Source organism: Taeniopygia guttata, chromosome 1 (assembly GCF_048771995.1).
Source record: "Taeniopygia guttata chromosome 1, bTaeGut7.mat, whole genome shotgun sequence".
NCBI classification, from domain to species: Eukaryota; Metazoa; Chordata; class Aves; order Passeriformes; family Estrildidae; genus Taeniopygia; species Taeniopygia guttata.
Window position 1 is genome coordinate 59988601 of NC_133024.1, and position 24160 is coordinate 60012760.

General features: G+C 41.8%; 1 protein-coding gene across 2 annotated transcripts; it reads right to left on the reverse strand.

Moving 5' to 3' along the window:
- Window positions 1-1803: 1803 nt before the first annotated feature.
- RUBCNL (rubicon like autophagy enhancer) lies at window positions 1804-23944 on the reverse strand. 2 transcript variants are annotated; one of them, XM_012569728.5, is made up of 16 exons: window positions 23851-23944; window positions 23201-23309; window positions 21023-21131; window positions 18305-18964; window positions 13836-13921; window positions 10546-10756; window positions 9571-9675; window positions 8144-8186; window positions 7655-7787; window positions 7087-7232; window positions 6281-6345; window positions 4951-5189; window positions 4114-4175; window positions 3066-3219; window positions 2855-2945; window positions 1804-2376 (listed from the first exon to the last, which is right to left on the reverse strand). In XM_012569728.5, the coding sequence occupies exons 2-16, from the start codon at window positions 23270-23272 to the stop codon at window positions 2264-2266; spliced, it is 2289 nt and encodes a 762-aa protein (XP_012425182.5). In that variant the 5' UTR covers window positions 23273-23309; window positions 23851-23944; the 3' UTR covers window positions 1804-2263. The 2 variants fall into 2 exon arrangements, with proteins under 2 accessions (XP_012425182.5, XP_072785083.1); XM_072928982.1 differs by lacking the exon at window positions 23851-23944 and adding an exon at window positions 23425-23445 and having other exon boundaries at window positions 2103-2376.
- Between the last annotated feature and the right edge of the window lie 216 nt (window positions 23945-24160).

The window sequence follows — 24160 nt, forward strand, 5'->3', positions numbered from 1 at the left end:
AGCTGCACCGGCTCTTGGAGACCTGGACTGAACTGAGCGGATGTGAAGGATCAGCTCTTGATGCACAAAACTTGTCCAACACTCCCCCTTCCTGTGCACTGCTACGGCTTAGTGAGACTTGAACATTCATGAAAAGCAAAGCCAGAAACCAGATCAGCTCTTCTAAACTAATGAATAGTGAAAAACACATACTCAGCTGCCCTGCAGGTTACCCCACAGAAGGATCATTCACGTCTACTCCTTCATAAGCACAAAATCCCTGCAAGCAAGGCCTTTCATGTGATTCAGTTGTGCACCCAACTTAAATGAGAATTTACTCTTGCATAACATTAAATACAGTCAGCTGCAAAAGCAAGCACTTTCTCACCACACCTTATCCTGCATTGGTGATCTTGTGTAAGAAACACTAATCTTGCTTCAGAGCAGAAAGTAGGTAAGCTGTTTTTGATCACAGAAAAAATAAAGATTAGTGGAAGTGTTAGTGAGCTTAGTAGTGCTGTAAACATTATTATGGAGGTGAACTCATACAGGCCCAGGTAGCAGATCAGTTTCTTGATAACAGGTAGAGAAAACAGATTAAGAGAGCAAGAAAAAAATGCACAAAATGAGAATAAAAAATTCAAAATACTAACAGCACCTCACTGGAGAGATCAGAATGCTGACTTGTACTTTCAGGTCCTGGGATTTCTCTGTTCATTGGCACTTCACAGCACTAACAGAAAAAATGGTTTTACAGGTTTGAGCAGCTGCTCTACCTTTATGAAGGCAAGGGCTTCATTAGAAGTAACCAACCAGGCAGGGAAAGAAAGCTGCTTTCAATTTCCAGCACTTCACCTTCAGGCAAGGACTCCATCTGCAAGTGTGAGGGTGGATTTAAACAGGAGCATCTCTCCTCATCATTCACTGTCTCTCCTCACATTTCTAAGTGCTCTGGAAATAAAATTTTAGAGTGGAGTAACTGGTGGAGGTGTCACTGGGTGACTGCATGGTGGCCCGTGTGTGAAGAGGCCGATGGACACACTGCAGAACAGGGCTGAGCACCTCAGCCACGATACTGCTAAAAACTCTAAAGAAAGAGCATGAGAAACAGCAGCAAAAACACCGAGGTCAGTGAAAAAAGAAAAGGAAGAGGTGCTTTAGGCATCAGAGCACAGATTCCCCTGCAGTCCCTGGGAAGGACCTCACTGGAGCACATGCATATTTCCTGAATGAACTACATCTTCCTGGAGAGCCTGTACAGGAGCATGTTTGTCCTGAAAGATTGCAGCCCATGGGAAGGATCCAGACTGGAGAAAGGGAAAAGTGTGAGGAGGCAGGAGTAGAAGAAAGGAGCAGTTATGGACTGACAACAACCCCAAATTTCCCATCTGCCTTGCACCACTTGGGGCAGGCTATAAGGTAGAAAAATTTGGCATGAAGTGCAAAGTTCAGCCTGGAAATGGGTGAGTGATGTAAGAGAAAATTATTGTTTTAGTCTTTGCTTTTCACCACCCTACTCAACTTCTAATTTACAATGCATTTAATTTTCTCCAATTCAGGGGTTTTTTTCACCCATGAGAGTAGCTAGCAAGTGATCTCCCTGTCTGTATCTCAGGCTGTGAGCTCTTCCATCTTCTTTTCTCCCTCTGTCCTCTTGAGGAATGAGGTGAGAGAGCAACTGGGTGAAGTGTGAAGAGCACCTAGCAGCAGGCCAAGTTAACTCACCACAGGCTGTTAAATTGAAGTGTTGAAAAGAAACTTAAAATTCACTGGTTCACAATAAGCATTTGCCATAACAATTTCAGATTAACATCTGCCTAAAACTTGCAGGCAAGTCTTTGCTATTTATTGTAGAGCTTTTCAGGGAACGATTTTGTACTTCACCACTTTTTCCCCATTTCCAAAATCGAACACAGGCAAAGACTTCCAACGCTCACTACACATTATCTGCAGAATTACAGAGATTGATTATTTTTACGTGAAAAAATACAGTATTAAAAATCTTACATCCAAGGACAAAAAAATAGCAACAAAAGGCAGCCCAAAAAATTAACATCCAGTCTTTCACCATTAAGATGAAACTCCCATAGGGTAAGTTTTCAATTATAATAATGAAGTTGATGTTTGTTTTTTTGTTTTTCTTTTTTTTTTTATTTTACCCCCCATAAAGGAGACATGCATTAAAAACAGTAATGTCTAAAACAACATTATTTAACACTTAATCATGCATCTGAAGATTTGGCTCTGAATATCTTCTAAAGTCAGCAGTCAGAGGAATCCAGTTTCACTGAGGCACCAGTGATGGAGTTTCTGAAAGAGTCCTTCGAGCTGAGATCCGCAGACATTTGGGGCAGCCTCCAGATTTGAAGCATGCTTTGTGAAAGCATGTTTTGCATTCTGTTTATACATACAGAGTAGCATTTAGAGAAAAAAAAAATAGAATTAAAAAAAATGAATCAATAGCTGTGTTACTTGAATGGTGTTCTATCATGTACGTATCAGCACAAAAGTAAACAGAAGCAGTGCAAGGCTGGGACAACCACCACCACTGTAATAATTTACACTGAATGCTGGCAAGATCAAATAAAACAGCTCTCTCATGCCTGGACCCAAAAAATAGCCTCCCTCTGTCTGCAAGCACAATCGTGGTCAGGCAAATGCCTGGTTTTGCTCTCTGAATCCACTGATAGGAAACAGCTGCCACAGGCTGGTTTTCGAGGATACATGCTGCCCACGGTTTCCAAATGCACACGCAGGATTTCAAATATGCGTGCTTTCAGTGAAGCTAGTTCTCAACATTTAAAATAAGTCTAACTGGTTTTATACACCAAAATTCCCCCAAGAAAGAAAGAAAAACATTCAGTCTGGAACATACCTGGGCACCTTTTACATTTGGCAGTCTGATACGGAAAGAGCAGGTCTGCGCTCTGACAGAATTCACAGATAAACCCCTTCGCTTGACAGAGCTACAACAACAGCAAAATGGCTGATTTAAATCTAAGAAAAAAATTACTTAGGAATGGCAGCAGGGATATTTCCTTACAGTAGCAACTGCAAGGACACTAAGAGCCCTGTTTTTTCCTTACCTCACAGCCATCTACATGAGAGGTGGAGCTCTTCAGAATATCTTTAAGAAGGGGCAATAACTGCCCTCGTTTGATCTTCACCAGATCATCCAGTGAGAAGAGATGTAGTTCTTCTGTCAGATGGCTGGGAACCTGTTCAAATTCTTTCAGTACACTGCAAAGAGAAATAAAACCCAATGAAAGTTACAAAAAGTTGTTTTTCACATGTACTTCCAGAATAAGCATCTTCCACTTCTCTATTCACATGAGGATTATACAAGGTAAGTTCCTGCTATCTATCTCCGCTCCCAATTTGAGAGCACTTTAATAAAAATTGGAAGGCATGGGATTTAGAATAAACTATCTGCTTTAAACATGCATTCCTCAGGCTTTGGAGTTGCCATATGCAGTTACCCCAGCAATCCTTAAATAATGTGTAAAGGGCTCTCTCCTACCTGAGGAACAGTAGGCAAAATCCCATATAGTATCTAATAAAATAAACCAGACTTATTTATTTGCTTTGCAAAGAGGATTTTGAGGGGTTTTATCCTGCACAGGTCACTATTGGGTGAAACTATATTTGTGCTGAGCAGGTGAACACTGGCAATAGAGATACTGCTCTTTATCACTTCTGTTTACTACTACTTTCATTTGAATATTTTTATAAAATAAACTGAATTAAGCATTATGACAGATTTCTGGAAGAAATCTTTAAACACTCAAAAAGCCATCATATTTTTTAAAGACAAATATTCTCAGAGAGAGAAGTATCTTTGACATTTTAAGATGGAGTGAGAACCTAGGAGAAACAGAACAGGAAAAATCCACACCTAACTAAAATCACTCAACATTTAAAACCAAACTATATTACAAGAAACAGCTACCACATAAAACTTGTACTTCTCTCAACATCTGCAGTGCAATAGAAGGCAGCTATTTTATTAGAGTTCTCTAATGATCATATCAACTTATTTAAAACTGCACCCAAGTTTCTCTAGAGAAGAAGGCTCTATAAGCACATCATGTACATTTTATTAAGCTATTTGTCATGCATAATTACAGTCCATACCTTTCAGCAAACCTGCACGTTTTCAAAAGCTTTTTTAAATGAAAAAGTTGTTCTTGCGCCTCCTAAAAGATGGAGGAGAAAAACAAAGCTGGTTTTAAATCAAAAGCTGTTTTAAAATCAAATTTTATATATTCCTAAGTATGGAACACCACTATTTGAGTCAGCAACCCTTGGAAGCACACCAAACCACACCTAAAAAAAGGGACTTAGCATAGTATTAAACAAATGGATTTTCTAATGCATGAAAGCCAAAGGCAGGCAAAGGCTATTTTTATTCCCTGACGAGTGAAGCAAGTCCTAATGCCAAAAATGGCTGCGGGTCTTGATGCATGCTAGACCCACACATGTATAAGAACAGGTAAGCCAGGTAAACTCCTCAGCCAAGGAACACATGCCTACTTGTAGTCTTCAGCAGAACACTCTTCCTGAAGCTGTGGGAGGTACAGCTCTCACCTAAGCCAAGGATGTTTCCCCTAATGGCCCACAAAATTAAGGAGTCATACCAAAATTACAGAACTTTCCAACAGCCAAAAGCCAGGAAGATGTAAATTTATTGCTGAAGACCAACTCCCTTATATGCACTGAAACTGGAAACCATTAAGGAAACACCTCCTGAAGAAAACAGGGCTAAGGAGACCTCTGGCATAGGTTGGAAACGCCTGTCTTTGCTCTCTTCCCCTAAGGGAAAAGAGGACAAGTCCCAGAAGTGGTGATGGGATAAGTCAGAAAAAACAACCCTCCTTCTTACTACATACCCACACAGGACATCCTGCCCTAAGGACTTCTTCCTGAAAGTCTCAGACCCAGAAATTCCTAATAAAGAAAAGGCACACTTACCCTCACCCTGTCCATTTCTTTACTTTTCGTGTAGAGGGTTTTGTTAATACATGACACATTGAAAATGGGGTGCTGCCATATGCTGTCCAGTAGGTGTTTGGAGAAGTTGCACACATAGTATTTTTTGAAATCCCACTTCGAAAGTATTCGAGCAGGAATAGAAGATTGAGCATAGCTGTGGCAGCAGTCACAGAAGTACTTCCCCAGGTAGTCACAATAGCGGAGCCTCCTGATATATTCTGCAGGCAAACAGCAATGAAATTCTGAGTATTTTAAAAACTTATGGGACATAACTCTTGTCTGTATGCCTAGTCTGTCTAAATAACTCAGATCTAGTGGAATGAAGGGAAAGGGATTCTGTTTTTTGTTCTTTACTGTAGAGGGTTTTATTATTGTGGTGATCACATGTACAAGGTCTGTACTTGGCATTAGAACAGAAAGCTTTCCTCATTTCCATATTTGTTCAACTGATTGTAATTATCAGCATAAGATCTTAGACAAACCTGTGTTGCTTTAGCACAAAAGAAACACTGGGTACAATACACAACAAAAATACTTCCACCAATTTTGGAGTCATGTTTGTACAATACTTTTTCACATCAAGATGTTTGTGGGGTTTTTCTCAGCTAGTACAGCATCTCCTATTTGCTCAACTTAATATGCCATTATAGATTGTTGATACTTGACAAGACACTACAAATGCTGCTCTTGTGAGCTGACCCAGAATGAGACTGAAGCACCACTTCAAAGATTTCTTAGGTAAGGTCTGTTTGTCAGTTCTGTAAATCATTATGCTTTCAAGCAGTTCTCACAAAGTAACAGGAATTAAAAAAAACAAGAAAGTTTTTGTCAACAAGATCTAAAGAAACAAAAAGGTTTAAAAAGACATCCCAAAAAACCAAAACCACAGATTCCATGTGCTTGCATACAGTCTCCAGAAAGAGACTTTTGTCAATGTCTAAATTGGCACAGGGAAAGAAATATTAAAAGAAACAATTAGACTATATAAAACCAGCACTTTCCAGCCTGGAAGCATGATTTTTTTTCATATAGGTTTTTTTCTGTTTTGTGTCTGACTATTATGAATTTTTGTTGTTTATGAGAAGGACATCTATCAAGTATTGTATGAAAAATTCCAGATACCAGAAAGATCCCATTGTCTGTTTTACTATTGCAGGCACATCCAACCATGAGATTTTCCTTCTAGCTCAGATAATTTAAAAATTGTGGTACATGTGTGTGGGTGAGGATTATAGTCTGATTACAGTACTGTTTGTAGTATAAGTACTGCACTTATTAGCACTTTCTTGTCAGTTTTGGTAATACTTACTGCTTTCTATCGGGGTTCCACAACCAACACACGTAAAGTTTTGAGCAGCCACCACTGCATCTCTCCTGTATACAGAGGCAAATAGTTAGACCATTCAGCACCCAAAAGACAGTTTTAATTAACGTTCTTCAAAAGGGCAAAAAAGCTAACACTGGCACCAGGGAGAACATCCACCTCAGGAGCTGACTCCTACTCCTTCACATGAAGAAGGGAGATTCTGTAACGCTTGTTGAAAGAACTAAATTATTTTCCATTTCTTAAGGAGGCACCAGTATCATAAGGTTTGGAGAAAGGAAATCCACATTTGCAACTGAAAAAGCAACTGTACCTGCAGCAACATCAGGAACAGCCAGTTTGCTTACTGTCTGCACTTCACAGCATTTGAGACAGGATGAGACAGCCATTTCCTCACACATGACCTGCTGCCTCCTCCTACTTTCTGAAAACCAGCTATCCATAAAATAATAGCAGGACAGCAGGGAAAGGCAAGAATATTCTCCAGGTAGTGTCACAAAATATAATTTTCAGGAACTAAGTACACTGCCACTATAACACCAAAGAGTACGTGTATTATCACATGGAAAATTGTACATGCTGTGTTAATCAGGAGGTGCCAAGAGAGAGAAACAGAGGTCATCTGTTTTCTAGCGAGGCTGGTGACAGACACTGCAGAAGGCTGTGCCATGCACCAGCTCTAGACCTGTTCACAGATCATCTGCACATGCACTAGATCTGTTAATCACCCAAGCTCCTTCCATCAGCTAATGCTATACTAAATCACAATTCCCAGATCCCTCAAAACTTACTTGACTGAAGGATGAATATTAAATATAATCTGTGATCTTGGTGGGGACCAGCCAGAAGATCCTCTCAACTTGGATATGATCTTTATTTCTTCAGCCAGATTCAAACTGGACTCAAGTTCTCTTGGTATGTCTTCTTTCAGCACAGACTATTGGGAAAGACAAGCTAATGAAGATAATCAGCCCATCAACTGGACATATGTTAAATGCTATAGGAGATGTTATCTCCCTTTATACTCTGGTATTTCACAGTTCAGTTTTCACCTGCATGTAGTCCCCCCTCAAACTCCTCCATATCAATCCCAGAAGAAAGCATATCCTGATTGTTCACAACCACATGTTTTAAATGGGCTGAAAATTGCTGAAGAGAGAAGACATTTTCTAAAAATTTAGATCAAGTGAACTCATAAACTGTAAGCACTCATCTGTATTTGTTGTCTTTTTTTTTTTTTTTTTTTTTTTTTTCAGTTTATGTAGCTTCCCCTTTTTTCTAGCAGTGAAGCAGCTGCAGTGAGACCATGATTATTTGGGGAACTGAATAAAGAGCTCATTGTTTTCAGATCAGACTCACTCTCTGCTTAGATGAGCTCAGGCAACCAGACAGCTGAACTGCAGAGTCTGTCTGCAACCAGTATTTTCTGAAAGCTCTGCACAACTCCTGGGCTGTTGCTTCAGCAGAATTGCTGCCTGGTTCAAAAGATGATCTGAAAGGTAAGGAATACAGTCAGTGAAAAACAGCAGCATGTCATCAGCATCTCCACTGCCTTTTCTGCACCCCTGAAAAGTTTTCTCCCATTCCTTCATTCCCACCCTCTTTCTTTTATACCCCCAGGCCCTCTAAGAGCCACAGACACCACCCTCAGCAAGACTAAGGGACCAGAGAAACACTGCTAAGCCAAGCACCAGAGATATTTGCTGTCAAGCAGCATTCCTTCCCTTTCCTTGAGAGGGCTCAATTTACCACTCCCACAACTTTCCCTGCCCCAGCCAGAAGAACCACCAGAAAGTTGCTCCAGCAGAAAACGTAGAGCCATGGGGCTATTATAGTAAAGATACACACCTTTTATCAGGGGCAACAGACAGATTTTCAAGGTCTTCAAGTTCTGCAGTAAAGGAGAAAATTGTATCAAGCCATTTAAGAAACAAAGCATCTCTTACTCAGCACTATTTTAAAAATACTTTCTGTGTTGCCACAGTGTCAGTTTCAAATATATTCATTTTTCCAACACTCTTCCTGGATGTGGGAAATAACCTCAGCCCTGGTTGTAAAACAAGCATAAGGAGCCCTATCTCCTCTGCATATCTCTGAAGTGATGAAGAATATTCCCTTTGCATCCTATCAACACCATCAGCCTGCTTTCAAGAACTCAAAAGGTAAAGAGAGACTAAGTGCATGCTGGTCAAGGTCCAGACAGAAGTCACTCAACAGCATAGAGCCAAGAGAGGCCACACTAGCCTTTTTTGGACACTACCAGATGTTTGGAGACATGAATCACAAACATAGCAGTTAATGCTATAAACATGTTAGTAACAGGTGAGATGAATGTAACTGAAGGACACATTTCATTATGTTTACATAGACACAATATGCTTATGCCAACAAGGTGTTCACATTGGTAGCACTAGTTTTGACCATGCTTATTGCTCTCAAGACAATAAGCATGGTTCTCCGTTTATACATCTCAAAGTAACTCTTGCTACTAGGAATGCAGTCTTTTGGGAGTGTGTTCTTCATTTGTAGATCAGTGAAGAAGCAGAGGCAGGAGGTGCTCCAGGAGCCAGAGCTGGGATTCCCCTGCAGCTCCTCATGCAGACCATGGGGAGGCAGCTGAGCCCCTGCAGCCCATGGGGATTAATGGGGGAGCAGAGATCCACCTGCAGCACGTGGAAGAGCCCAGGCTGGGGCTGGAAGTTGTCTGAAGGAGACTGTGACCTAGAGGGAAAAAGCCCATGCTGCAGCACACTCCTGACAGCATGTGTGGGAAGTCCAAGGAGGTAGAGAAATTGGAAGCAAAGTTTAGCCCAAGAAGAAGTGAAAGGTGGGGGGGAAGGTGCTTTAAAAATTGATTTCTCATTACCCTACTCTGATTTGATTGGCAATAAATTAATTTCCCCACGTTTACTGTTTTGTCTGTGATAGTTTTTGGTGAGTGATGTCTCCCTGTCCTTAACCCACAAGCCTTTTGTCATGTTTTCTCTCCAGTGGAGAAAAGTGAGAGCAGTTTGGTGATCCCTTGGTGTCCAGTCAGGGTCAGCTCACCACACTCTCAAACTAGCACAGATATTATTTCCTAGAAGGGAAATCCTGAAGCAGTCTGGTATTTCTGCATGTGTTCTAATAAGGAGTTACACATACATTATTGTTTCCATTTTCTCGTGTTATTTCTCCTACAATAACATCTACTAAATCAAGAGAATTCCCAAACAATGGAATAGACTCAACTGAACTATATATCTGTTTCTGCAGTTACAATTTTAAAGCCTTACCAATAATTACATATTCATCCTCTGAGTCACTGTGGCAACGAAATCTGGTAACCTCATGATGTGATGGTAGATGCACTGGGGAGTTGACAGGCAGCAAAGCACAGCCTGCCCGAAACAAGGACAAGATCAGTTAAACTTTTCCAGCATTTAGAAGTAGCTGCAATTATGTTTACGTTTTTCATCACTTGCCAAAACTTTAGCACACAGACTGCACTTATAGAGCAATTTTAATTGTTTTTATACATACACAGAGCAGGCCAGTTCTCGGGAGTCGGTCATACAGTATATCCCTCAGTTTCTCAGTCAGAATCTTGTAGAGATAAACCCAAATCTTTTATATTGCCAGTGGTCTCTCCCCTTTTAATGTCCAAGAACACCATTCATTTCTCCACAGAATTTATGTCATTTAGACTTTAGACTCATGATTCATCACTAAGATCTGTACTACTCAAGAGACTAAAATCTTCTTAAAAATGCATGTGCTGACTCAAGCACAATAATGCCAGGCGTATTTATTATCTTGCCTTAAACTATATGGGAATGAATACTCTGGGGAGTCTCATTCAAACCAATTGCACAGCTTCATCTGCATACTGCAGAGGCAAACACAGAAGGAAAGATCCAAGCTGCAAATACTACCAAACAAAAAAACTTTAGCAGAGAGAGAAAAACAGCCAGCTACAGGCATGTTCCATGGAGAGTCATGCTTGGCTTGTGGCATTTAACCCTACATTTACATTTTAATGTAAAAAATAATTATAATTAAAAAAACATAGGTGTGAAGATCCAAAAGGAAGTATGTGAGCCACAGGAAAACACTTGTGGCATAATGATCCTCAATGGACCCAGCTCTCCAGAGACTCAAAGAAGGTAATAGAGGATTTGGTTCCAAGCAATGCCCCAATTTGTTTAGTATTTTCCTGCACAGAAGCAAAGGCTTTCAGACAAGGTTACATTCTAGATTAAGTAACTTGCCTTCATAACCACTGTCTGAAGAGGTAACAGAAGAATCAGACTTCTTCACTCCAGGGTAAGAAGAAAACTCTGAGTCAGTGTGATAGCTGCCATCTGATCCACTTGTTTCCTCCACACCCCAGGACTCTGCTTGTTGTTGGCTTAGGATATTACATTTCATTTTTTCTAGTGATGCTATAATCATATCTGCGACAAAAAAGTGTGCGTTTTCCTGGACACAAGAATGGAATGCTCATTAGTACACAGCATATCTGATATTTAGTTAAGATGAAGTGAAATATATCATTTTCCCCCCATATTTTTTTCAACTCCATAAATGAATATGTAAACCTGTCTGACCTTTTATTTAAACTCAAAAAAACCACTCCAAGGGCAATTCAGGAACAATATGCAAAAGGCAACTGCCTAGATAATTGTCTCACCCTTGATTATAATATACAATCTACTTTTATCTTACCCATGAATTAGATAAAAATGAACTTGATTACATGACTAACTGGTGTATATGTATGCATTTCAGAGATGCAGTCTTCTAGTTACACTGCATTATTTAGTATGCAAGTGTGCATCCAAGTAACCTATTTAACATGATTTAGTTTCAAGTCAATGTGTACAAGCAGTTTTGCACACATGCTAGCTGGAGGGGGCCAGAAGTGGCAAGTTTTGAATGGAGTGTAGGTCTTCAGGTGGTGGGGGCCACAGGAGATAGTAAAATGTTTTCATGTGTTAAGAATTAGGGCAGTGAGGTGGGGAATTTGCAGTGAGATAGCTTACATGGTCAACTCAATGCTACATAGAAAGTCTGTGGTAAGAGTAAGTGGGAATCTTGCTCCCCCAGGCTTCCCACTGGAATAAAATAAATAAATAAAATAAAAGGTATCTTTTATTTTACAGCTTTGCTGTAAGATATCCAAATCAGACAACACTTCCTTGTGATGTCTCTTGCCATTTTGCCTGCCCTGGTCACCCATTCTCTGGGAAAAGGGGCCACTGAGATACACACACCTGGGGCTCCTATCCTAATATCACTGCTGTATCCCAAGCTTTCTGAGATCTAACAGAGCATCCCACCAGCACCACCTGAGCTACTGCTGGTGGCCTGGGCAAAGATCCCACACCAGTCTCAGCTCAAAAGTGGATACATCGTGGAGAGATGTATTCAGGCACCAAGGTGGTAACCCAGAGATACCCAGGACACTCTCTCCCCTTAACTGCCACATGCAAACCTAAACTTACATCTAAAAAGCTATGGCAGTATCCAAGGCTAGAGATTCTTAAGTGCAGGATAATTAAAGCTTGTACCACTTGATATCAGTATTCATGATATCCCCTCAACTTGTATGGGAGCTATAAAGAAATACACGAGTGTTTAGGAATAGCTAAATCTTAAGGAGCACAACAAACAGCACAACTTTCTTACTGCTCACAAATACACATAGACAAGATGAATCTCAGCATTAGAGCATACCCAAGTCCCTGTGGGTGTGTGGAGAGACTTATCTTTTTCCCACCACTAATTAATATTACTTGCTTGGTGCACAGCTTTTCCCCAGAGACAACTTTCATTGAACTTTAGGAGTCCAGGAGTTTGCTATCTTTCCATTAGCAAAGAAATAATTTAAAAGCCTTTTTCCCTTTTGGGAGATATCTCCTACTTTGAAAATACAAAAAGTCTCAAGTTAGTGGCAGAACACAGCCTATCAGCATATCATGCTGATAAAAGCAATTATAAGTGTATCTGAGAGAGCTGCATTGTAAAAACATGAAACAGAACACATGAACTCCTGTACTCAGCATGACTATCAGCTTTCAGCTGTGCCTACTGATAGCTCCCTCACTCTAGGAAGCAGACTCAACTCAGCTGTGACACACCAACCTTCTCATTTCCTACTAACATCAGTGGAAAGCCCCTTTAAGATTATCTGACCTATTTCCTTCCTGGCACACAACTACAACTTCAGGACCTACTAACACCACATGTACCTTAACCTTTGCTCCTAAAGTTGAAAGAGATTCTTTCAAAAGCTAAAAGTATTTGAAGTTTTGTGGGTTTTAGTTTGGTTGGATTTTTTTGTTAGTTGGGTTTTTCAAATGCAGCCTTGCTCATAATGGACTAAGTTCTTGCTATCTTTTAACTTGTAATCACATCAGCCCCCAATCTCTGCACAGTAGTAGTAGCTGATAAGATCTAGCCTCACTCAACACTCAGATTGTGGTTTCTAATCCAGATAGCTTCTCACTGGTCTCCTGGTGTCTGAAAACAATTTATTTTTGGGTGAGGTCCCACATTACAGATGGAGAAACATTGTCTCCGTTCTGAAACACCTTTCATAAAAAAGCAACACAAAAAGCTAGTTCAAGTTCATTGAGTTTTGGTGTGTGATTTATTGAGTGGGTTTTGTTGTTTGAAATGCACCTTATAGATGTTGAGAGCTTCAAACCAAAGGCAGAACTTGCTACTCTGGTAAAGCCAGTGTTGTGCACAAAGGTGATTATTACCTCTGGGGCCTAGGACATGGAACCACATACACACAGTCCAGCAAAAAAATCTCCTTTTCTAGGTACATTTTTAAAGCTTTTTTTTAATATTAAATCCCACTCATTGCAATCAATTAACCCCTCTTTTTCCACTGTTGGAAAAGATTAACATTTAGCACACAGATTTTGTGTGACAGCTTTAGCTCTTTTTATAGGCTTGAGTGGACCACCTATCTGGCAACACATTTAAGACTCTTTGAGGCCCTTATGAGAAACTGCTTGAATTACTGCAGCTCTTAGAGTAACTGTGCTTGGCATTCATACTGTACTTATCTGATAACAAATCTCACATGCTTACCATCAGCACACACAAAAAAACCCCATCCTCTCCCCATCTTTTGATAGTAAAAGCATGAGGTAAATCTCATACATATGCATGCAGCTGCAACAACTTCTATGTAACATATTCTAATATAACTTTAAAGTTACTAATGATATAGTTTCTTTTCAAGGAATGTGTGGGGAAATGATGGAATGAAAAGCAGAAACATACATTTTTCCTGTATATATTTCCATTATTTTAAAATAATTAAAATGTTTAATTAATGGGTCAAGAGTAGAAGACAAATTATGAAATAGGCATTTTATGTTTGCAGCTTCACCCACAGAGGGCACGAAGAGGGAAAATAGAGTATTTGTAAAGATTAGTACATCTATCAGGAAATTCTTTTATTGAGAAACACCTCTCGTCATTTGGTTTTGCCACAATAAAACATAAAAAACATTATGATGATACTGTTTGTTGTTCTCACCTTTTCCACATCCTCTGGAAGCATGCAGATGTCCTGCAATGAACGATTCAAGGGTATAGCACTTATATTCAAAGGAGAATTAGAACCTGAGGGTATAACAAGAACTTGTATTAGTTATTTCTTTCTCTGCAGCTCACACAACATGTGCTGGAACTTCCAGAAAGCAAAGCAAGGGTTTTTTTCCCAAAACTGAACACCACTGGTGCTGGAGGCTGTGGTAGAAGCTAAGGAGGAGAAAAATGTGAGAAGCACACTGGCATTTGATCTATTCTGGCAACCTGAGTCATGAACATCAACTACTAGAGAAAAACAGTTTAAATGTTGTGCTGTGACAGCAGCACTGCACTCCCACACCAGTTGTCTCCAAGCTACAGCCTGAGCTGCTGGGGACAACCACAAACAGAACCTGAGGCTGGATTTGCAGCGATGCTCTGCAGTTGGCAACACAGGCAGCTAACACTGCACTCTGCTCATTCACAGATGCCAGAAGAAACACAAATCCCACTGCTGTCTGGGCATGCAGAGATGCAACGGCCTTAAAAGATTCCCCATATCACTGCTGGCACTGTGTTGGGAAACATTAAGTTTGGAAAACATTTTGCTATTATGTTTCCATACCCCGAGGAAATCTCCCTCCTGCTTCCAAATGCAACCCATACTGAACGGTAGTATGTCCAACTATGGCATTAGCCACAGTATTTCTTGCTTCCCAGAACTGCAGTTTTGTTCTCCTGTTAGTCTCTGATAAGTATGTAAAATAAATTTTATCTCTTTTTCCCCAATAAGAACTTTTCACTGTACAGCAGAGCACACATCAGGTTTTTACTGGTGCTTACTACCTCTTCTTCTTGGACCTTGAACTCACAGTTTCTGTTTCACCCTCATGATGTTTACAGGATAAAACAGGCCATATGTGGTGGAAAAGGGCCACCACATAGACACCATTTAAAGCCTTTGCAAATAGCACAGCTTAATCAATGGCTTTTTATTTTTTAAAAAACACCCTTCCTAAATTGGTTTAAAAGTCACAGGCTAAAGAGTTCCCACAAAATATGATCATAATTTATGTAAAACTTTTCTCCAACTAAGGGACACCGACTGTCAGGCCTAGTTTGGATTATTTATACTGCTGTACTTAGAGAAACCATGTTACGCTGCCCTGAGCATCAATGACATCAGGCTGTAAAGTCAATACTGAACTTGAGCAGAGCGACACAGATGGAAAGTTTTTGTTAGAATTATTAATACCTCCATTGTGTATACCATGAAGGAAAAACAGAAAGGCTGACAATGTGACTTTTCAAAACACATTTAATGGCCTAATTAAGTTATTTTCATACCTACCTGATGATTCATCTTACTAGGTAAGCTCTATAGCTTGATAAGAGACTACATTCTCATCAGTTAAGATAATAAATATTACTCTCTCAACTAAAAATTATAAGCAGAAATAACAAAATGGGAAAATGATTCCTTTCTGTATAAAACAGAATACCCAATTAATCTGAAATATCATTTTGAAATCTAATGGGAGGTCTCTCCTTTGCTTACCTCTTGCATCCCACTTGCATCTTTAAATAAAGAGAATGTAAAAAAAGCACAGGGAAGGAGCCCAGCACATCAAGCAATGGTATGCAGCTCTGGATTTTGATGCAGAAAAGTTATCTGGTTGCCCTTCTGCTCCTGAGCACTGTTGCCTGAGGCAACTGTTGCTGGGGCTGGGGAAAGAGCCCTAAGAGCCAGAGAAGGAAGTGACCTTGATGTACATAGAGGTTAAAAGAAGAACAACTCTGTGAACTCCGTGACACACCAGCCGCAACAATGCCCCCAGAAAACCCTAAATTTAGTCACAAACTCTTCATTAACAGTGACAGAGCCTTTTCAAAAGGTTGAATAAGGGCCATTGTCAGGTGGCCCCAAACATACAAACAAGACCTAGTAGGAATTTCAAGAGACCAGCAGAAAATCCCACTAAAAAAAAATTAAATTCTGCTGAAAAAAAAATTATTCTGGTTTAAGTGCTATTACATAGTTCTTGTATCTTGCGCATCCCTCTGCAATTCTTCTGTGCAAAGACAGCAAGTCAGGAAATCCTATTGAGTAATTCCTGCCCTCAAATTAGGCATTATATTTATTGGTTTTTATTTTTCTATTCACTTTTCACATCCTCATAGAACTGGACAGTGCAGGAGAGAATGAGACCTCATTACCCAAGCTACCCAGTAGAAAGTTAATGGTTAAAAGCAACAAGGAGTGAAGAAACGCAGAAGTTTTCACTTTGTACAGAAAAGGCCAGAGTCTAAGGCAGACAGAACATATCACATTGTGAAATGTCTAACAGGATTCTCCCTCCTATGAGCAGTATTTTTTAGTAAAATCAAGGATGCTCTTGTTCAGCCACCTGGCTGCCACATTCCTTTCTCCCTTTGTTTTCTGTAGTGCCAGCAGCACTACTACCCCAACACAAGCTTGTGACACATCCGACTCGTGCCAGAAGGTCAAGTCACGCACCATGTATTTGTTCTTCTGCACGTGCCTCGCAGTCCCTGCTGACCCCGAGAGCCTGGGCTGTGTTTTCCAGACCCAGCTCCCCAAACACGTGTGACTGGCCTCAGCCAGCCCCAACTGCTGGGTGCGGTTTCCTTCTCCCTGATGGGCACTTCTGGAAGGCACGGAGCCAACGCAACACCCAGCAGAAGGAAGCAGCCATAATCGTCACATACTAGCTGATGACAACAGCCTGTCCCAGATGACAGAGGTGTTACTAAGAGCACACAGTCCTGCAGTGGCACGTGCCTGTTTGAGACCTTGCTGCCAGCTTAGACCTTGGAGGATCCCTGGGTGAATAGCTAGAAAGGCTCAGAAACTGGAAGTGGAGTGTCACCGTTAGGACTACTACTGACCAAAGGGAGAAGAAAAACCCAAATCAAAACAAACCAACAAAACCTAGACTTTGTATTATTCTTTTATAATACAAAGGCAGGATGAACACTCCCTGCTCTTTGCCTTTATTCCAGTAGGAAAATCAGACCTCAGCTGCAACATTTTTCTGAAGCTTTTAATTATCATCACAGAATCAAGGAGGAGTTTTGATTGGAATGGACCCTTAAATATTACCTTGTTCCAAACCCCTTGCCATGGGCAGGGACTCTTTTCACTACATCAGGTTGCTCAAAGACCACTCACTAAGCCAGGCTGGTCAAGACCCCATCCAACCTGGCCTTGAACACTTAAAGGGCATCCTCAACTACCCTGAGCAACCCGTGTCAGTGCCTCAGCACCCTCACAGTAAAAGATTTCTTCCTAATATATGATCGTCCTCCTATTTTTTTTTATTAGTCTCCCTCTAAATACTGGAGGGCTGCTACGAGGTCTCTCTGGAGCCTTCTCCAAGCTGAACAACCCCAGCTCTGTCTGTCTTCATAGGAGTGGTGCTCCATCCATCTGAACATCTTTGTGGCTCTAAATCTTTAGATGCCACTAGCACCCTTTATAAACAAAATCAAAATGCTTCATCTTGCTGTACCAAAGGCTGCTCCTGTCAATATTAGGTGTTAAACAGGAGGGGACTGTTCTGCTGCCTCAGCCACAGGGCAGGGACCCCAGCCTGCAGCCCAGGAAGGCTGGCAGACCTCATGGAGTCACACGCAGTCCCAAGGCCAGGCCAGGTGCTCCCCCAGCCATCTCAGGGACATGTGCTGAACTTTCCTACTGAACAGCTCCTCACCTACAAGTCTACACTGCCCAGAGACCCCTGACACTGCAGGGACAGAATGCAGTCTGCTTAAAGGGCACCCTCTGCTATCAGCCCTCAACCAGTGCTCTTCACAGACAACACATGGGATTATCCATACAGCTGGAAACTGGTGGAAGGTATAAAGAACCTGTTCTACGTCACATAGGGGTTTGTGTCTCCAAGACCTCAGGTGCACTTGGAAAGGGGAAAAGGAAAAACAGTCCTCCTCCAGAACCAAAAAGCCAATTTAGTCATAATTAACTGCATGATAATTCCCTGCCTCTAAAACCCCAGAATCCAAGGACACTCCCTTCTCCAGCTGCTGCCAAACACAGCATGACCCCACACACACCAATGAATCACTACCAGTGCCCAGACCCATGCTATCTGCTACTGGGAAAAGAGTAAAGTAACAGTGAAGACAAAATAAAGCTAGTAGAAAGCTCATCCAGTGGATGTTCTGCATTTCTCACAGCTCAGCAACTTCTACATTTTATCTAGCTGTATATTACAGAAGCATTTCTGCATCCTGAGAGATGCCTCCTGCAAAAGCATGAGCATCTCCCATTTTACCAACCACCCCTCAGGTTCTCCTTGGTTCTTAAGCTCTTTCTTCCCTCTCTCCTATTTTGAATGACAGCATCTATCTTATTTGCAATCAACATAAATAAGGCCTACTTCAATTACAGTTCTTTCCGGAGGTCTTACAAGAAAAATGCAGCTGTAAAGTTACCTGTTGGATTGACTGGCTCTGACTGGGAAAGGCCACTGGGAGAATTGCTGTCATGGCTGCTGAGAGGCACAGGCTCCACGGCACGAGGGTATTGCACTAGATCTGCTTTACCAACAGTTGAATCTGAAAGCAACCTTGTGAAAGCCAAGTCTCTTTCAGGGGAGGTACAAGATTCTTTTCCAGAATGCACAACAGCGGATGTGATGGTGCCTCCTGTTAACGTCACCTGAGTGAAGCTGTCACGCTTCAGAGGGGACATGCTTGAAAGAGTGAAACCATTCAAGGAGGAAGCAGCAGGATCTCCATCAGTATAACAGGGACAAGTATCCAGAGAAGGTTTGGGGGAATCACAGTCTGTGTTGTTCCAACATGCCCGGGGCCTCGTAAACCGAATGTCTGTTTGTGTACAGGCAGTATTGTGATGTGCAGAATCACTGTCACTGTCATCATGGCTGTCCCCGGTGCTGCTTTCTTCCCACTGCTCTGCATCACTGTCCAGATGCTCAGCTCCCTGCATTGTGCTCTGCTCCAACACCAAAGAGGGCTTCAAACCAGATGCATTTAAAACAGACATGAGAATGTCTTTGATAGCTTCAGCACTGCCTGGGTATGATCCAAAACTTCCAGCATGTCCAATCACTGCTGGCCTTGAAGATTCATCTGTTCAGAAATTAGAAGAAAACAAGAAGTTAGGGAACAATACTAAGAAAAAGTTAATACACAATATTAATAAAATGTGTATCATTTTTTACACAGGTGAGAAACAGGACAGCTGAATTCACCCACTACTCACTGCTGCCTCTTCCTGCAAGAAAGCTCTTGCTTTCTGCACTCAGGAAGCAATTCTGTCATTGATAAAGACTAGGTAATAAACAGTAAAGAATTCTGCTGCTATCCAAACACAATTAGCTAAGACTTTAATGGTGACTGATTGTCAGTGTGATCAAAAATATCACTGTTCTACAAAACAGGATAACAAAACTGTTACTGGTACTGATCCTATTGCCAATAGAAGAGAAGATTACATTATAGTAAGTCACATGGAAGATCAATAGAGCAGAAAGAGTAAAAAAAATACACTCAGTAACACAAGGTCAACATGCTTGTGTGTTTCAGTTCAGTCAGACTGGAAACAGCTAAAATAAACTTCAGTCCATTATTCATGGGGTGGCAACACTTAGCCAAAAACATAACAAACTTAGCTCTGTCACATCAAGATTATAATGCCTCTGAAAGAATGAAAAGCACTGCCAAGGTCTTATGTGACCTACTGCAAAACTCAGTTTGACAGAAAATAGAAAAACTGCTTTTTAGTGGCAGACTAAAAGCAACATTAGCAGGACACAGAAGCATGCACCACAACCGGTAGCTTTTTAAGAGTAAACTGAAGTTCTATACCTTGAACAAAACAAACAAAAAACCCAAAAACAAACAAACAAAAAAACCTCAGAGGAACTGCCGTAATCCAAGTAATTGAGAGATTAGACACAAAGTCTGTGTTCCAGAAGAGACCATCGACTACATCAACACAATGAAGTTAACAACTATCTCCTTTGGAGAAGATAAGTCAGTTGTAAAATTCTAAGAATAGATACAATCAAGAAGAATCATTTCTAGGACAAAGAACTCCTAGTTAGGACCATGAGGATTGTTAAACACTGCTGCTGAAAAAAGCAGGAAGTCTTGCAGACTCCAGACTTTGCCCAGAGGTTGCTCTCCTTGGACATATCTCATTGGAAAGCAGTAAACTTCTCCATGAGTCTTTCCCATGGAAGCCTGCATGCACGCTAACAACACGATAAGAAAGTTTCCTAATGAAGGGATCAAAACCAAAACAAAACAAACCCATGTCTTTAGGAACAGCAAGTCCATATAAAGACCAGTGCTCATCAAGAAAAAGCTGAAAAACATCTGAGAACATCACATATAACCGAAATTGCAAGAGCTGCTAGCAAAGCTATCCTAGTAAAGCCAGGTCAAAATCAGCCAGAGCATGTCAGTAAAAGGGATCAGTCACCTGCCTTTTACCAGGACTAAGCTCTTGCAGAAATAGAATCAAAACTGCACATTTTACTGGCTGCACTTGCAAACAAACATCTTGCCAGTGTAGACAGCCATGGCAATGTAAGGACTGGAATAGGAAAATTAAACCTAGCTGAGTTTCAAACAAATGCATTTCAAACTTTTTAGGGAAAGAAATATACTTTGGTAACTACCAACATTTCAATTGCACAGGAATACCTAAATTTGGGCTGCAAACATCATCTTCTCTGTGCAAAACATTGAGTGTTATAATCAAAAAATTGTAAAATTTTATGGGCTGAAAGAGGCCTGAAAGATCATCTAGTTCCAACCCCCCTGCTGTAGGTGAGGACACCTTCCAGTAGATCAGATTGCTCAGAGTCCCATCCAACCTTGCCTTGAACACTTAAAGGGATGGGGCATCCACAATTTTTCTAGGCAACCTGTTCCACCCTCACACACAAATGTCAGCATTAACTAAAATGGCCAAACAACCATTAAAAGGCAAAAAACAGCCATACTTGCAAACTGTATAATGTATTTTGATGATCTACCACCCTTGAAGCCAATAAGCAAGGAACCCTCTTCAAACAACTAGACTTGTCTAGCATACACAAACACCAATAGCTTTTGCTAGCACTACAAGCACCAGCAAAACTCCCCAGAGGGAGGCAATTTGGAACAAACTGGCATTACCTGAGAGAACAGAGATTTGAGGTGTTGGAGCAAGGCAGCTAATCCTCACGGAGGGATTTGAAGAACACGCTGAGTCAGTGAACGCCACCTTTAGGCTTTCGTGGTTTAACTATAACGAGAACAGAGAGGCAGACAATTTGGTTATAAGATAACAGCACTCTGCTAATGATACCCTCAATCTCACAGTCATCCCAGCAGGAAGAACACTTTTCTGAAGCCTGCTGACAGTCACCTAACCACTGCCTACATTTCTGGCTGCCTGGAAATCTCCCCAGAAGCATGCACTGTCTAGAGAGCACTCACATCTCTCATTTCACTCCAAAAGGCAGATGACCAAAAGAAACTCTCCACAGCAGGAGAATTAAGCATGTGCATAAGGCACAAATGAGACAAAATGCTGAATAGGGTGCCTGATGAAAAACAATAGCAATGGAGTGGAAAAGAATTCAAAGAACCACCAATCTGTATCTGGAAGCATTGGCTTATTTAGATGTATACAAGTTATAAGCTAAATCTATGAGGATTCAACTCCACAAATATCTGCTCCATGTGCTGTTTTGTCTCCCAGCTCTAAGAACTGGAAGCAAGTGTGGTCATGTCACCTAATTTGATATAATACAGTATATTTGGTTCGTGTCAGCAATGTGACTGACCCAGCATAATGCAAGAGGTGACACAGATAGATAATACTCAACCTGGCACAGGAGCCTGCCAGTATAAGCTGACCAAAATTTTGAATGCATTTGAACTGCATAAGCAGGTTTATACCAGACCAGCACTTCAGTTTTGCAGTCATGATGCTTCCAATTCAGTATTTCTACCCTCAAAGCTGGATTTACCATACTGTCAAAGCAGTGTAAGCTGAACCAGGGAAGCAATTTAGCGCAGATACTCAGGGGCTAATTCCAACAAGAGACTATGATACACTCAGGACAGCAAAACAACAGGTATCCTCCCTAAGCTCATAAATTCCTTGTGATGACCTAAAATTTGTCCCCCCACCTCCCTGCTGCCTCAAATACGTCATGGACCTGCAGAGCACATCACAGAAACCAGGGAAATGAAAGGGATGCCCTGCTCTGACATGCACATCGTAAAAAGGCACTTAACCAAGGTGTTGTGCCTTCCCTCCATATCAGTGAGAATGTCTGCACACCGAATGACGACCAGGACTCCTCCCACTCTCCCCTGAACTCTGTGATCCCATAAAAAGAGAAGAGAGTTAAAGGTGTGCTGTACTCGGCCACCCCGGGTTGTTGACCTCTACACTTCCTACGTGGAACAGTGAGGTGACTCAGAGTACAGCTCTTGTCCAGATACCCTTCAGACTCACGGAAAGCAGAAGAAATTAAAACCCACAGAGAATTTCCCTTTTAACTGAAGAATAATGTTTCCAGCAAAAAAAAAAAAAAAAAAGTTTAATTTAAAATATTTAGCATTTGATTATGCCAGTGCTTAGAAAAATACTCTTTTCAGTACCTGCTAGTGTTTTCTATTTTTTCTCCCTCTGTACTTCATTATAGAAACTGGCATGTAAGCAGGCTTCATCCATATAAATATATGGTCAAAATTGTTTTCAATACAATTAACAAAATCTCAGCAATATGCAGATTCTACCTCTTAGGATGCAAGTATCCCAACCGCCCAGCAAGATAAGTACAAGTACTTTAGCATAGCTGTTAAGGGTGCTGAGCTTTAAGACTTTTATTTGTTTTTAAACAATGGTCCCATCTCTCAGTTCTTATCCGAATGGTCTGAAAATTCAGGTGCGATTTCCATTTACTCTCCAGATGCTACGATTTCAACTACATCAGTGGGGAAAAAAAAAAAAAAAGCCACATAACTGTCCCCTCCAATAACCGAAAAAAAAAAAAAAAATCCGTTAAAGAACAGTGTTAAGGAAATACAACAGAAGCACATGGAAAGCACAACACACTGCCATAACAGAAAAAAAAAACAAAAACAAAAACAAAAAACCCTGACAAGTCGACATCTTCCTACTGTAAGTCTGCCTTTTCCTCCCCCATCTCCAGTATTGGGATTGTGTTTCCCAAGTTAACTCTACCAGCATTTAAAAATAACTTACTACGTTCACTGAAACGAAAAGCTGGTTTTTGAACCAAGACCCCTCAAGCTAACGAGCACACTGAACACTATTCAGGGTCTCCCTTGCCTCACCTTCTCAGAGCAAGGGTGCTTGAAGACTTCTGTTGTGCTGAAGCTGGCGAGCGCTACTGCATGGAGAGACATGATGGGAAAGCTTTCATTTTTCAGTGTTGGTAAGTACCTGGAAGCAACAGAGAGCGAGTTACAGTCACCACTACGTTATCCGCGCTTCTCCATCTGTTTTGCAGACTCTACAGTTTTTTCCGTCCTGACTTGGCACGCTTATAGAAGCTTACCGAAAAGCAAAGCTCAGCAACAATGGAAATGTGCTTTTAGAAAGAGCCTAACTCAGAGACGAGGGGTTTGTTTGCCCGTTTGTTTTTTTACTAACACAACGGGAACGCCTCCCACATGCCAAAGACGAAGATTATTGATGTGTGGTCCTTCACAGTTTGCTGTAAAAGGAGGAAGAGAGGGAGCGGAGTGGGCAGCAGAGAGCTCCGCGCTCCAGCCCCGCAGCAGAGGCTGCACCCCTACGCCGAGTGCCGCGCAGGGGCAGGCAGCGGCGATGTCCCCGGGACGCCGCGCAGCCCTGCTGACGGCAGGGCTCTGCTGCCATCAGGGCTCGGCAAGCGCTGAAGCCGGAGGGAGATCCCGGCACCCCTCGCCGCCCCAGGCAGGCACCGACCGCTCTCCCGCCCGGCCGCGCTTCCCGCTCCCACCTGCGGCCGCCGCTCCAGCGCCGCCCGCCGCGCCGACGATGCTGATGCTGCTGCCGCTGCTGCCTCCTGCCCGCTCCGCGTCCCTCCCTCTCCTCCTCCCGGCCCGCCTACCCTCCCTCCCGAGGCGGGGCTCAAACCAAACGACGCCGAGCAGATCTAAACAAAAAGCTGCTGCTCAGGGGTAGCGGGGGGGTTTTGCGCTTGTCTGGTTTGGAGAAAAGGAGGCTGGGGGCCGGCGACCTCGCTGCTCTTTGCAGCTTCCTGAAGAGGGGAAGTGGAGAGGGAGGGGTCGAGCTTTTCTCGCTCAGCG

Coding starts and splice junctions, on each gene's coding strand:
- RUBCNL (XM_012569728.5), bottom strand. CDS start 23,272: ATGTCTCTCCATGCAGTAGCGCTCGCCAGCTTCAGCACAACAGAAGTC. Junction 7,788..8,143: donor TCTGTTGCCCCTGATAAAAG/GTGTGTATCTTT, acceptor CTTACCTTTCAG/ATCATCTTTTGAACCAGGCA. Junction 4,176..4,950: donor AAGAAATGGACAGGGTGAGG/GTAAGTGTGCCT, acceptor TCCATCTTTTAG/GAGGCGCAAGAACAACTTTT.